The sequence below is a fragment of the Mastigoproctus giganteus genome, chromosome 8, assembly GCF_048544385.1.
Source record: "Mastigoproctus giganteus isolate SK-2022 chromosome 8, ASM4854438v1, whole genome shotgun sequence".
NCBI classification, from domain to species: Eukaryota; Metazoa; Arthropoda; class Arachnida; order Uropygi; family Thelyphonidae; genus Mastigoproctus; species Mastigoproctus giganteus.
This window is the reverse complement of record NC_143582.1, coordinates 207,483,959-207,496,627: the sequence shown is the minus strand read 5'-3', so window position 1 is coordinate 207,496,627 and position 12,669 is coordinate 207,483,959. Positions and strand designations below refer to the sequence as shown.

General features: G+C 36.8%; 1 protein-coding gene across 1 annotated transcript in view; it reads left to right on the top strand.

Moving 5' to 3' along the window:
- The window catches only part of LOC150082232 (uncharacterized), a 1,008,282-nt gene that overhangs the window by 988,442 nt on the left and 7,171 nt on the right, over positions 1-12,669 (top strand). The window contains exons 147-155 of the mRNA XM_090379191.1: positions 255-533; positions 2,051-2,242; positions 5,648-5,761; positions 5,966-6,077; positions 7,125-7,297; positions 7,889-8,173; positions 8,927-9,081; positions 12,061-12,208; positions 12,326-12,631. Of these exons, the coding sequence (XP_090235317.1) occupies positions 255-533; positions 2,051-2,242; positions 5,648-5,761; positions 5,966-6,077; positions 7,125-7,297; positions 7,889-8,173; positions 8,927-9,081; positions 12,061-12,208; positions 12,326-12,631 (1,764 nt within the window). The remainder of the gene's footprint in view (positions 1-254; positions 534-2,050; positions 2,243-5,647; positions 5,762-5,965; positions 6,078-7,124; positions 7,298-7,888; positions 8,174-8,926; positions 9,082-12,060; positions 12,209-12,325; positions 12,632-12,669) is intronic.

Below are 12,669 nucleotides of genomic sequence, written 5' to 3'. Positions count from 1 at the left end.
CCCAGCTGCTCTAATTCATTTTTAGAGCAGTATTATTAATTATAAATTTTCATTATTGTTCTATTAATAGAACAATAATTTTCATTATTTGCCGAAATCTATTTATATAAACTGCGAAGATGACAGTTGTGAATTTACATCAAGAAAACTGTGATCCTAATTCATCATAATTTTCTAATTTCACATAACTATTAGCAATAATTTTTGTTTACTATATTGTAATTAATCTTTGTCACCTCTCTCTCTTTGTTTAGCACCGCCTAGGGTGACCACTGATCGACGAACATTCAGTGTAAAGAAAGGAGGAAACCTCACAATGGAAATACCATTTGTGGCGATGCCGCCTCCTAAAATCCAATGGACCTACAACGGCAAAGAGGTACAAACGACCAAGAAAACAACTGTGGAGAATATGAAGACCAAAACTATTCTAACTATTAAGAAAATGGAGGATCCAGATGTTGGTACCTACATTCTAAAATTGACCAATAAGTGTGGAGAATGTACCACGGAATTTAAAGCCTCAATTATTGGTAAGTACTAATAACTTTGGAGTATATAGCTGTTTCGTTTTAATAAAATATTTGCATAAATCCGTTAATTATAATATGTAGCTTAATGTTACAGAAAGGAACTAGGACAGAATATACATTAATATCCGGACACCTCTCCGTTGATAGTCGTTCATGTCCTATCCAAAGATCACGTCAGACACAACTATAATTATGCTCGCACGTCTTCGAGAAGACAGTAGTACGCAGTATGAATGAGATCCCGCAATCGATGGAGTTAAGAGACTTCCAGCGCGGAATCATAATAGAATGTCACATAATCAATCGGTCTATACTGAAATGTGAATGCAAATGGAAGTAGACTGGTGCTGAAACAGCCATGAAAAGACCTGGAAAACCTAAGAAGCTGACTGAAACGTGACAGGAGGGCTATGCAAAAAATCGCAGAACACACAGGCCCCTCAGTGAACCAATTGGATCACATATCGGCACCAATACAGTGATCAGGATGATAAATGATATTGATTCCCACGGTCGTGCAGCCGTCCACAATTCACTAATCATCCTGACTAATGCCAGACTCCATCAGATTGGTGTAAGGCCCACTGTTCTTGGGCCGTAGACTAATGGAAAGCTGTGGTTTGGAGTGACGAGTCACGGTGCATGGTCTTCCAGTTTGATGATCGTGCTTAGGTGTTGTGGATGCACGTATAACGCTACTTGCAGGACTGTACAGTATGTTCCAAACAATGAAGTTTGGAGGAGGTAGTGTGAGTGTTTGGGACTATTAGTTGTTTCGGACAAAACTATGAATGTTAGGGTCTATCTAGATATCCTGGACAATAATGCGTTATCTATACGTTGTGGCAGCACATTAGGAAGAGCCTGTATCAGCAGGACAATGTCATACTGCTTGCGCCGTGACGGACTAGTTTGAGGACATGAGCGTCGAAGGGTTGGCCTGGCCAGTCCAGAGCTCTGACCTCAATGCCGTTGAGAACCTGCGTCATGAATTGACTCGTCGGGTACATGTGGAGAGAGACTACTCAAGAAACAGAGTTGAACTGGTCGCCGGTTTGAAGGCCTAATGGCAAAAAATATCGGAGGATGTTTACAAAATGCTGGTGGAAATATCGGAGGATATTTACAGAATGCTAGTGGAAAGTATTCCACGCCTTGAAGGCTAAAGGTTTCGACAGATGTTTGTTATTTTTCCTATAAATAATGGTTATTTGTATATATACAGGTGTAGGGCAGTGTATATCAATGATCTTTTCGCTCATGCGCACTTGGCGTATTCTTAAACCTATCATAGCAGAGATTTAAGGTATTCAGTCGTCTGTTAAATTTATAAAAATATAACTTCTACGTTATCTATCTCATTCTCAGTTGATTGCTAGTATATGATAACTTGATCCGCATGTACTTGTCACTTGATAGAAGAAATCAGTTCTATTTTAAGATGTATTGGTATTTTGCTGTTCCAATAAAAATTGGTTATTTATTTATTTTATTTTTATTATTTTTTTCCTTTATAGAAAAGCCCAAACCACCAGGTACTCCGGAAGCCTCGGAGATAAATAGCACTTCCCTAACACTCAGCTGGAAGGTACCAGTGAGTGATGGGGGAGCTCCAATCACTAATTACATCATCGAATTCCATGATCGTAATACTCTTCGATGGTCGACTTTCAATGAAAAGTTCAACATTACTGAAAGTCACCAAAGAGGTAGGTTTGAGACTAGTGGAAATGTTGGAAAATATTTTATTAGATATAACAAATATAAGCTAGATATAAGATTATTGCATAAACGTGCATATACAATTCCAAATTATGTGCAAACAGTTGGTAGATTTTTTCTAACTTTGTTTACCTAAAGGAATCAATATTCTCCAATCAATAAATGAAAAGGCGACTGCATCAATGCGGGTCAACAATGATAAAGTTCAGATCAACGTAGAAAAAGGGATCAGACAAGGAGACACAATCTCTCCAAAACTATTTTCTGCTTGTTTATAAATGTTTTGCAAGCTAAATTGGGATAATAGAGGATTAAATATAAATGGAGACTACCTGAATCATTTACGATTTGCAGATGATATCTTTCTCTTTGCCAATGATCCGGAAGAATTGCAACAAAACATTGAAGAACTGCAGCATGAAAGCAAGAAGTTCGGTTTGAAGATGAATATCGAGAAAACACAGGCTACGTTCAACAAATATACCAGACCAAAGAAAATCATGGCCGATGAGAAAGAACTAGAAGAAATGGAAAGGTATGTTTACCTTCGACAAGAAATTTCAACAGATGGAAACGGAACGGCGCATAAAATTGGGGTGGCAAGCATTTGGAAAGTTTAATTTAGTCTTCAAGACAAGCTTTCCATTCTGTCACAAACGAAAAATTTTTGGTCAATGTATCCTCCCTGTCCTAATATATGGTTGCGAAATATGGACGTTGAATGGCAAAGCCTTACAAAGACTACGGGTCACACAGAGAAGTATGAAGCGCCGAAATCTGAACATAACCAAAAGAAACCGAAAACTATCGCCAACAACCAAGGTCTGTGACATTAAAAGAACAAAACGCTTAAAATGAAAATGGTCACATATCAATAAGAACTGGCGATAGATGGACCAAACAAATTTTGGAATGGATACCGCTTGACTCTAAACGCCCAAGAAAAAGACCAAAATGAGGTGGATCGATGAAATCGTAAAATTTGCTGGTGCACAATGGCAACAGAAAACACAAGACCGCAGTTGCTGGAACTTGTGGTGAGGAGACTTTCATCCTGCAGTGGATCGGCAATGGCTGAAGATGATAATTATGATGAAACAATATTTTAAAATATATCATTAGAAAATCATCTTTGGCGCTCTTTCGCTTTACGCGGTACTTTTCCTAAAAACATTTACTGCTTAAAGCTAGAACTCTGTATCTCAATACGTAATAAAACGTATAAATAAATTTACTGAGTTATATCAATAAATAAGAAAATGTATTTATTACAATATCCAATAAATTCGTGTATATGTTTATATATTCATTTTTAGGCGCATTAGTATATTTGCCTAATGCACCTATTGTGTTCATCATGTACATGCGTCTGTCCGTCCGCACGTAACGACTGGACTCCCAGTAGACGATACCATTCAAAATTTCATTAAAATCGGACCAATAGAAATCCTACGATTATTATTTATTTTTTGAAATAAGTTTTCCATGTACCGTATATTGTAGCCGAAGCAGTGGGTATTATGTTTGTTTTCATGCACTGGTTGGTAGAATGAATGGACAATATAGAGGATACACTGAAACGAAATTTTATCAGTTCACGCATAAAAGTAATTGCTTTTTGCCCGCCTTTTTTATATATATATATATATATAAATCATGAATTATTACTATTTGCTAACGCTAACGCGCCTGAAATGTAACGCGCTGCGTATATTAAATAACGTTATATTTTTACAACCGATTGCTACATAATTAGGAATATTTATATAATTGCTTTAATATTTATCTAATTACTTTAATATACAATTTTAATATGTAAATTAAAATTTTCATTTTACCTCCTTTGTGTACTTTTTGGAGTTAAAATACATTTATGCTGGAGTTCATTTTCAGTCATGTATGTATTTAAATATCCTGGGTGAGCGAAAAGTTCCTGTGTGCCTGTTGGAAGCAGGATATGTTGTAGGTTAGAGTGTAGATAGCTACAGTGAATGTACAGCATGTATGGTGACCTAAACGGGCATGCAGACAGGCATCTACTTACTCGTTTTATGGTTGGTAAAGATACGTACCAGTTCATTGTGGGAGACACTCTCAATAAAGTTCACGATTGTTTCCCTCAGATCACCGAGACTACGAGAATTGCCTTGATAGTTGTATCCCAAAGATACAAATCAGGTGGACTAAGAGGGGTGATCTCGGCAGAATTTCCCTGTAAATTAAGTGGTCATTGAATACATCACGCAGAAGCACCATAGAACAGGAGCCGTGTGCGCTGTAGCATTATCCTTTTGGAAGTATTTTCGGGCAATTTCATCTTCAGTTAAATGTATACAATGAAGAGGTATAGAACCACACCACGATAACACTCTGTACTGACAGTGTCCTCAAAGCATATGCCACTATTACTCTTCTACGTGTAATCGGACACTATACACCCACCTTAAGATTATGAAGCGGTGTGTCCTGAATGGCATGTGAATTAAAATCGCCGGCTACGGGTGTTTTGGGAACTGACGCACCCTGATAAATGGAATCACATTTCGTGGTGAAAAATGTGATGTCCAGAATGTGTTCATTAGCTGTAAGGAATTCTCGAAACCATCAACAATACTGTACACGCGTCAGGTGGTCACGCCCTTGCAGTTCATGCACAATTTGAGAACTCACTGTTTTGGACTTCTCATGATGGGATGCGAACAAAAATATTCAGTACTTTGTCCTCTGTTGAAATTGAACCTCGGCGCGTGTGAACTGATCTGGTTACCCCCTAAATTTTTTAATCAACTGCCACAGTGTGTTGAGATATGGTACATGAATTCGGGATACATTTGTCCAAATTTCTGTTTGACTTTTTCTGTATCTTCACCTCCACAACGAAACGTGTTACCCAAAACACTCCTGCCTCAATTGACAATGCTATTTTTACAACACGCATCCACTCAGTTCACTGTTAATGGCAAAATTGGTTAAAGGGTAGTTGACATGATTGGTTAAAGAATAGTAGGGTACTAGGAAGTTGGGACTACTTGGCCGTACTCATATACACCATCTAAGGAATGTGCAATGGGACGTTATCCTACTTTCAACTCAGTTCAAATACAGGTGCAATGGGTCTTTTTCGCTCAATTATATATTTCTTATATTTGTTCTTCACAATATTAATTAATGAATAAATAATATATTATTTAATAATAATATCAAATTTAAATAATACACTAGATATTAATATAAAAATAACACGACTTAAAATTTAAAAGTCCAGAGGACTGAGAGCATACTAAAAATTTCATCATCTATTGACACATTTCTCTAATGCGTGGTTTGTGGTACACATTCAGAAGATAACAACAGATGCATGTATAGTGAAAATGTTTCAATTTATCCCTCAGTTACCGATCTAAAAGAAGGAGAAGAGTATATGTTCAGAGTAGCGGCAGTCAATGAAGTTGGCAAAAGTGATCCATCTCCTGGGACCAAATACATCCCCATTAGGGAAGCCAAAGGTATGTTTTCGGTGATTAATTTAAATATACTGAAAGGTAATCTCAGAATAACTTTAACAGAGATTAACAAAAAAATAATAAAAATAAGATGAAAAGTTTAACTGCCACGAATTCTATTGTCTGCTTTTATTTAGCAGAATAATCTTTAATAGCCATCGTAGCATGGCTATCGAATGATGACCAATTTTAATCTTTATTTTTCAGCAGGGGAATCTCCGGTGGTTGTCGAACACTTACATGACACATCCGCTAGTCCTAAGTCACCTGTGAAACTGGTATGCAGGATTACTGGACAGCCGCCTCCCAAAATCAAGTGGTGAGTAGCCATGCTCTTCTTCTGTGTGTATATATATGTACATCATGACGTCCGCTCATATCAAGTGAAACGATGTTCAGTGCCGGATTAAGGCACGGACTAACAGGGCCCTTGCCCGGGGCGCCAGTCTTTAAGAGGAGCCAAATTTTACAAATCATGAAAATATATATATATATTAGTAAAGGGATCGCCGAAAATTTTTTCTGCCCGGGGCGCGAAAATACCTTGGTCCGGCACTAACGATATTAATATATTTCTATCATTATTCAGTGGCACAGAGCTAAAAATATGAACAGATGAATAGTGGATGAAGTGCCCTATTTACAATAGTTACATTTAAATCATTAATCATCTAATATTTCAAATTTTAATTTTGGATAATTGAATAAATTATGCCAAATTAAAATCTGAATAAACAACTATTAAAAAACAATTACTGTATTTGAATAAACAATTAATTTAGTTTTATTTCAAATATTCATAAAATTAATGTTTAAAATATTCTAATTTCTAAACATATTGCATATCAACGAAAATGTTATCTAAACTTTACTTCCTCCTATAATATTTTTGTCAAATAACTAGATTATTGTAGTAATTAACATACGTCATTATTTAAAATAATAACTCTAACTTTTATTTATTTTTTAGATGATTTTCTAACTACGACAATTTATTAGATTAGTTATGTTTGTAGTGCCGCCATCTATTGATAAATATTAAAACAATTATATTTTAATTATGGATATTTTAAATATCACTGGATAAATTAAATTAAATAAATCATGTACAATCAAATCATATTACACCCAAAATAGCACTGTTAAACAGACAAAAAGTTTGAGTACATTAATTATAAAAACACTTTTCTCATTATGAATGAACTTGCATGACATTGATCTTATATTATATTCATAAGATCATAACACGCCTCGACAGAATTCGTTCAGTTCAATAACTTAGGTCAGCATTTAAATTTATTTAAAAATTAAAAAATAAATTTAAATAAATTTAAATTTATATTTTTAACTAATTTATTTTATTCAGGCTGAAGAACGACAAGGAGATCATGGCTTTCAAAAATGTCACTACAACTTATGAAAACAATGTGGCTACATTAAAGATAGCTGAGACTACAGAAAAATCAGCCGGTAAATACACATGTCGAGCCACAAATTCTTTAGGTTCTGCAGATACTTCCTGCACTCTCAAAATACAAGGTAATTTGAGAAAATTCATTTGTTCTTCATAATTTTTCTCATTTTTTTCAATTATAATACTTTATTCATATTAGTAGTTTTTTTATATTTATGTTCATTTTTATCATACACAAGTATTTGAATTTTTATTCTGAATATGAATTAGACGAAAAATCTAATTTATATTAAATTTAAGTTGGATTAAAACATCTCTAATCTTATTTATATTTAATCTGTATTAGATTAAAATAATCTATGATTAGATTATGGATTATATACTATGTTATATTACATTAGATTATGGATTAATACTGGATTAGATTAAAATAATTTAGTCCGATTTACATTTAATCTGGATTAGATTAAGTATAAATTAGCCAAAAACAGATTAAACATAATCCGGATTAGGATTAAGTATAAAATACTGTATTTTTGTTTACACTTAATCTAGATTACTTTTAAAAATCTGAATTATATTGAAATAATCAGGTATAGTTTCTACATCTAACTTATCTTCTATTTTGACTCTTTTCCCATCCAAAATTTGTTTCTAATTAACTAATATCTTTAAATTAAGATAATATTTTAAATGATTTCTTATCTAATTTATAGAACCTCCAAGAGCAGAGTTTGACGAAAAAATGAAGAACGTCAGGTTAAAGAGTACCAGCGAGTATATCCTTGATGTCAAAGTCTTTGGTATACCTCTGCCTCAAATGACCTGGCTGAAAAACGGACAGCCGTTGGAATCTACGAAACACACTTTGGTGCAAATCAGAGAAAACACCACAACGATCACAATCCGAAGTGCAGAAAATACTGATAGCGCCACCTATACATTACAATTAACAAACGATGCTGGGACTCAAAAATACGATTTCCGATTACGGATCTTAGGTAAGTTTACCTACAAATAATAAATGCTGTTAACATATCTCATATATCTTTATATATTAACATAATATCTTGTAGATAAAAATATTCAAATTGTTAAATTTATAATTAATAATTATTTATAGTAAATTATATTTTATTTTTGTTCAGGAAAATGTAAATATAAATAGTTCACAGAATTTAGCTCTTTAATTGGGACAGTTTAATTTTATATTGCTTACTAAATTGCTTCAGTCGGTCCTCAAACTCGTTTTTTAACCCAGCTATAGGCAGAGGATAGTTTGTTCATCTGAAGAATGTTTAGGCAAAATAATTCTGCCTAGCTACGTCTAGACCAAACAGTTCTAATTAGCTGTATTTCAAATCATGTGTGTATATAAGTACAGAAGAACCGAACCGCGATTGAAATCCTGATTTACTTTCAATAGCACACGATCTTTGAGTGGACCGGGGTCCAAGTCCTTGACTGCTAAATACGATTAACGTTTGTATTGATGATTTATTGTAAACTCCACTGACCTGGTGGTCGTGCCGGAGGATAAACAAGAGTATCTTCTTCTACATCCCAATTCCAATCTTTTTTCTAAAGACAATAATTCGGATGCAAGTCCAGTTTCTGTGTTGAGTAGACTGCGTTGTTCCCTTAAAATCTGTCGAATATTAGTACCTTAATGGTCACGTAACAAAGCTGTACATTTTTTTAGATTACAGTTTTTCACATTTCTCCTAATTTGTTGTGCATGTTTTTTTTTACAGATAAACCTTTACCACCAGAAGCTCCTTTAACATTCCCAAAGGTGGATAAGGAAATGATCACCTTAGCGTGGCAACCACCTAGTGATGACGGAGGGTCAGATATTACCACTTATGTCATCGAAAAGTGTGACGCCAAACGTAAAGTTTGGATGGAGGTGAGATATCTTAGACTACCAGATATTTTTTAATATTTATTGTGGACAAAACACATTTTCTTCTTCTTTTTTAATTTTTTTTTTTTTTTTTTATTTATTGAGTGAACGGCCCCTAGCCAAAAATTCTAGCAAAGCTGCGATACATATAGACATGGTTCAATATACAAATATGAACAATACTCTTATATACATGAATCATTGTACATCATCAATTACGTAATTTAATTAGTGCATGACGAACCAACTATACTGTGCAATGATCATCCCGAATTCAGCTATAGTACAAGTAAGCTACAAGAGAAACCGATGAAGAGATACTGTCCACAGATGAGCATTGCATCCTAGAGACTGATCATCGCTGGTAATCTCCAAAAGATAAACAGTTCAAGGAAAAGCAATCCACCAGCAGTCAGAGAGCTCCACAGAAGTTATTCAAAATAATCAGCGAAATTTCCAACTTTTAGTGGATATAGTCACCCATCATAGCTTTATTTCACCTTCCTTGGTACCTCTTTTCCATTGACTCCATCTCGTAGTGGAATCTTTCCCAATGGAATGTTCTGTATCCCATTTCTCAATAATTTCCAATCAACTTGTCAACTAGTTATTTGTAATTTTCACTCTTAATGTTACCAAGAAAGTTTTCCACTACAAAGCGAAATGGTTGCCAGGCATTTTGCTCAGCATCAGTCATTTTATCTTCGAGTTCTTGTAAAGCCAACGTCTACTTAACATGTGGACCAATAAAATTCACCTTTCGCTTTGCATCAGAATTTTAGAAATGCAGAGTGTATATGCTTGAGCGTGTCATCTTGAGGATCCAGTACTTTAGCAAACTGTTTGACCAGTCCCAACTGTATATACAGTGGTGGAAGCAAGAATGTTTCTTGGAATCAAGACATTGTTTACTAAAATGTGTGCGCCAATTCTGGAAGAGCATTCTCTTCTCTTGTAGTACTAATCTGCTGTCCCAGAGGCAGAAAAAGCAAGACGGTTTAATTTCCCTTCCAAACCCACCAGGAACCCCAGAATCTTGAAATCCACACAGATATGCCATTTATACTGCTTCATATTTGCATAGTCTTCTTTAATATGAACTGAGTGCACAACAGAAATCGATAGGTGTATATTCCCATTGTGAAACAACATAGCTTTCACCTTTTTCTTGAACTGTCTATGAAAAGATGCCACACTTCTGGATTGTGACCAATAGCAATTCCTTCTTAAAGACCAATTAAATAAAAACAATAATAGAGGGAATTCTGCAACATTATGTCTATTAAACCTATGCACGTTTTTACATGCATGCAAAAACATGTAAAGGTGACAGCATGACTTTCTCTGTATATTGCAGTTGGGTGTCTTGCATGTGTCTTGCAGTTGGGAATCCAGTAAATTTAACTCTATTAAATGAGATATCAGGAGCTTTGCACTGGATTTGGTTAGATCTGTCTTTCCATAAATCATCTAATTCTTGTTTATTAGAGAAATGTAGTGAGTTACTTGAACAGACGTCTGAGGTGTAATTCCAATTATCCTGTTCCCCAGACTCATCATCCAATTCCGAAAATTCTACATTGGGAAGTGATTTGCGAATTGACAGATCACTATGTGGCACCGGAGCAACAGAGGATTGTATGTGCCGATACATTACGGCTTTTTTCTGTCCACACTGAGTGGACAGAAATCATGGGATACCCACTTAGTTAAGGGCAGACCCACCTTTCGCCCGGATAAGGGCAGTTCACACGGTGAGGCATTGAGTCCACTAGTTCAGGAAAGCGTTCCACAGGCATTTCCATCCATGCTGCTGCATCGCTGTCCATAATTCCGTCGCATTCCTAGATGGAGGATCCAAAGCTCGAACGGACCTTTCCACAGCATCCCAAAGATGCTCCACAGGGTTTATATCCGGTGAACGCGGAGGACATTCCATGGTGGTAAAATCTGCGGAATACTCTTCGAATCATGTTCTAGTCACAACGGATCTGTGTGGAGGCGCATTGTCCTGCTGGAAGAGTCCATTGCCGTCTAAGTGCAAGATAACTATGAAGGGATGCAGATGGATATGTAACTTGAACCGTTCAGAGATGCGTCTAGACATACCAGAGATTCCAAGTTGTGCCAGTTGAATACACCCAAGACCATTACCGACCGTTCCCCTGCCTGAACAGTTCCTTGTTAACATGACAGGCGCATAGCTTCGTGCTGTTTCCGCCAGATACGCACCCTCCCGTCCGCTCGAAATAACTGGAAATGGGACTCATCGGACCAGGAGACCTGTCTCCAATCATACAAGGTTCAGTACCGATGTTCTTTCGCCCAGTTGAGGCGTAGAGTCCTGTGTCGTGGTGTTAGCAATGGGACTCTGGTAGGCGGCTCCCATAACCTACTGCGGCTAATCATCGCCTGATGATCTTGGTGGAGATGTTTCCTCGTTGAAGTTGACAATGATTTGTGCAGCAGTCTCTCTCTGGTTGACTGAAATAATACGAAACAGACGTCGACGGCCACGTTCATCCACCACCTTTCTCTGCCCACAGCGCTGTCCACGATGAAATGTTATTCCTGAAATGGCGTATTCCCGATACACTCTTGATACTGTCGAAGGGGGGGGGGGGATAATGCAATTTCTGTACCACCTCCGCGATAGAGTAACCCATGCGTCGGGCGCTCACTATCATCCCTCTTTCAAAGTCGGTTAACTCACGATGTTTATCCCTACTGACATCGAATTATCCTGTACGAGAATGCAGTGATGTAGTGTACCTATATACCTGCCAAGCGGTGGGTTTGTTCACTAGCGAGAGGGGTGACAGCGTCGCGTTGCCCAGGAACCAGATATCCCATGAATTCTGTCCTTTCAGTGCATAATAAAGCATGACGTATCATTTTAAATTAGTATTACTTTACGTTCTATTATTTTATATAGAATTATTATTTTTCCGAGAATGACGTAACTTTCCTTTTTCTACGCAGGTAACCACAGTAAGTGCCGATGTGACCTCCTACACGGTACAGGACCTAACAGAAGGGAACGAGTATATGTTCCGAGTTTCGGCCGTCAACGAGTACGGACGTAGTGAACCTCTACAGTCCGAACCAGTGACAGCCCGAAGTCCATATAGTAAGTGTGTTTTTCCTCTCATACGTGTTCCAATTTGTATGATTGTCTCGATTAATTTTCAGTACCAGACGGATCCGGACGTTGCTTATCTCACCGATTTTCTATTTTTTTTAACAGACAAACCAAATCCACCCAAGGGACCATTCACTACCTCAAACATGACGGACACGTCCTTCACTCTTAGCTGGCAGGCACCGGACAGTGATGGAGGATGTCCAATTATCGAGTACATTGTGGAGAGGAAAGACGTTAGCCGGAAAGCATGGCAACGCGTTGGTACCACAGACGGTAAATGCCTTTCCATGGAGGTGACCAGTCTGAAGAAAGAGACAGCCTACCATTTCCGAGTGTCCTGTCGTAATGAAGTAGGCACGAGCCTTCCCTATGCTCCGGAAGAACCAATTACGCCTGGAGCACAAATCAGTACGTATAATTCCTCATTAAACATTCTTTGCTAAATT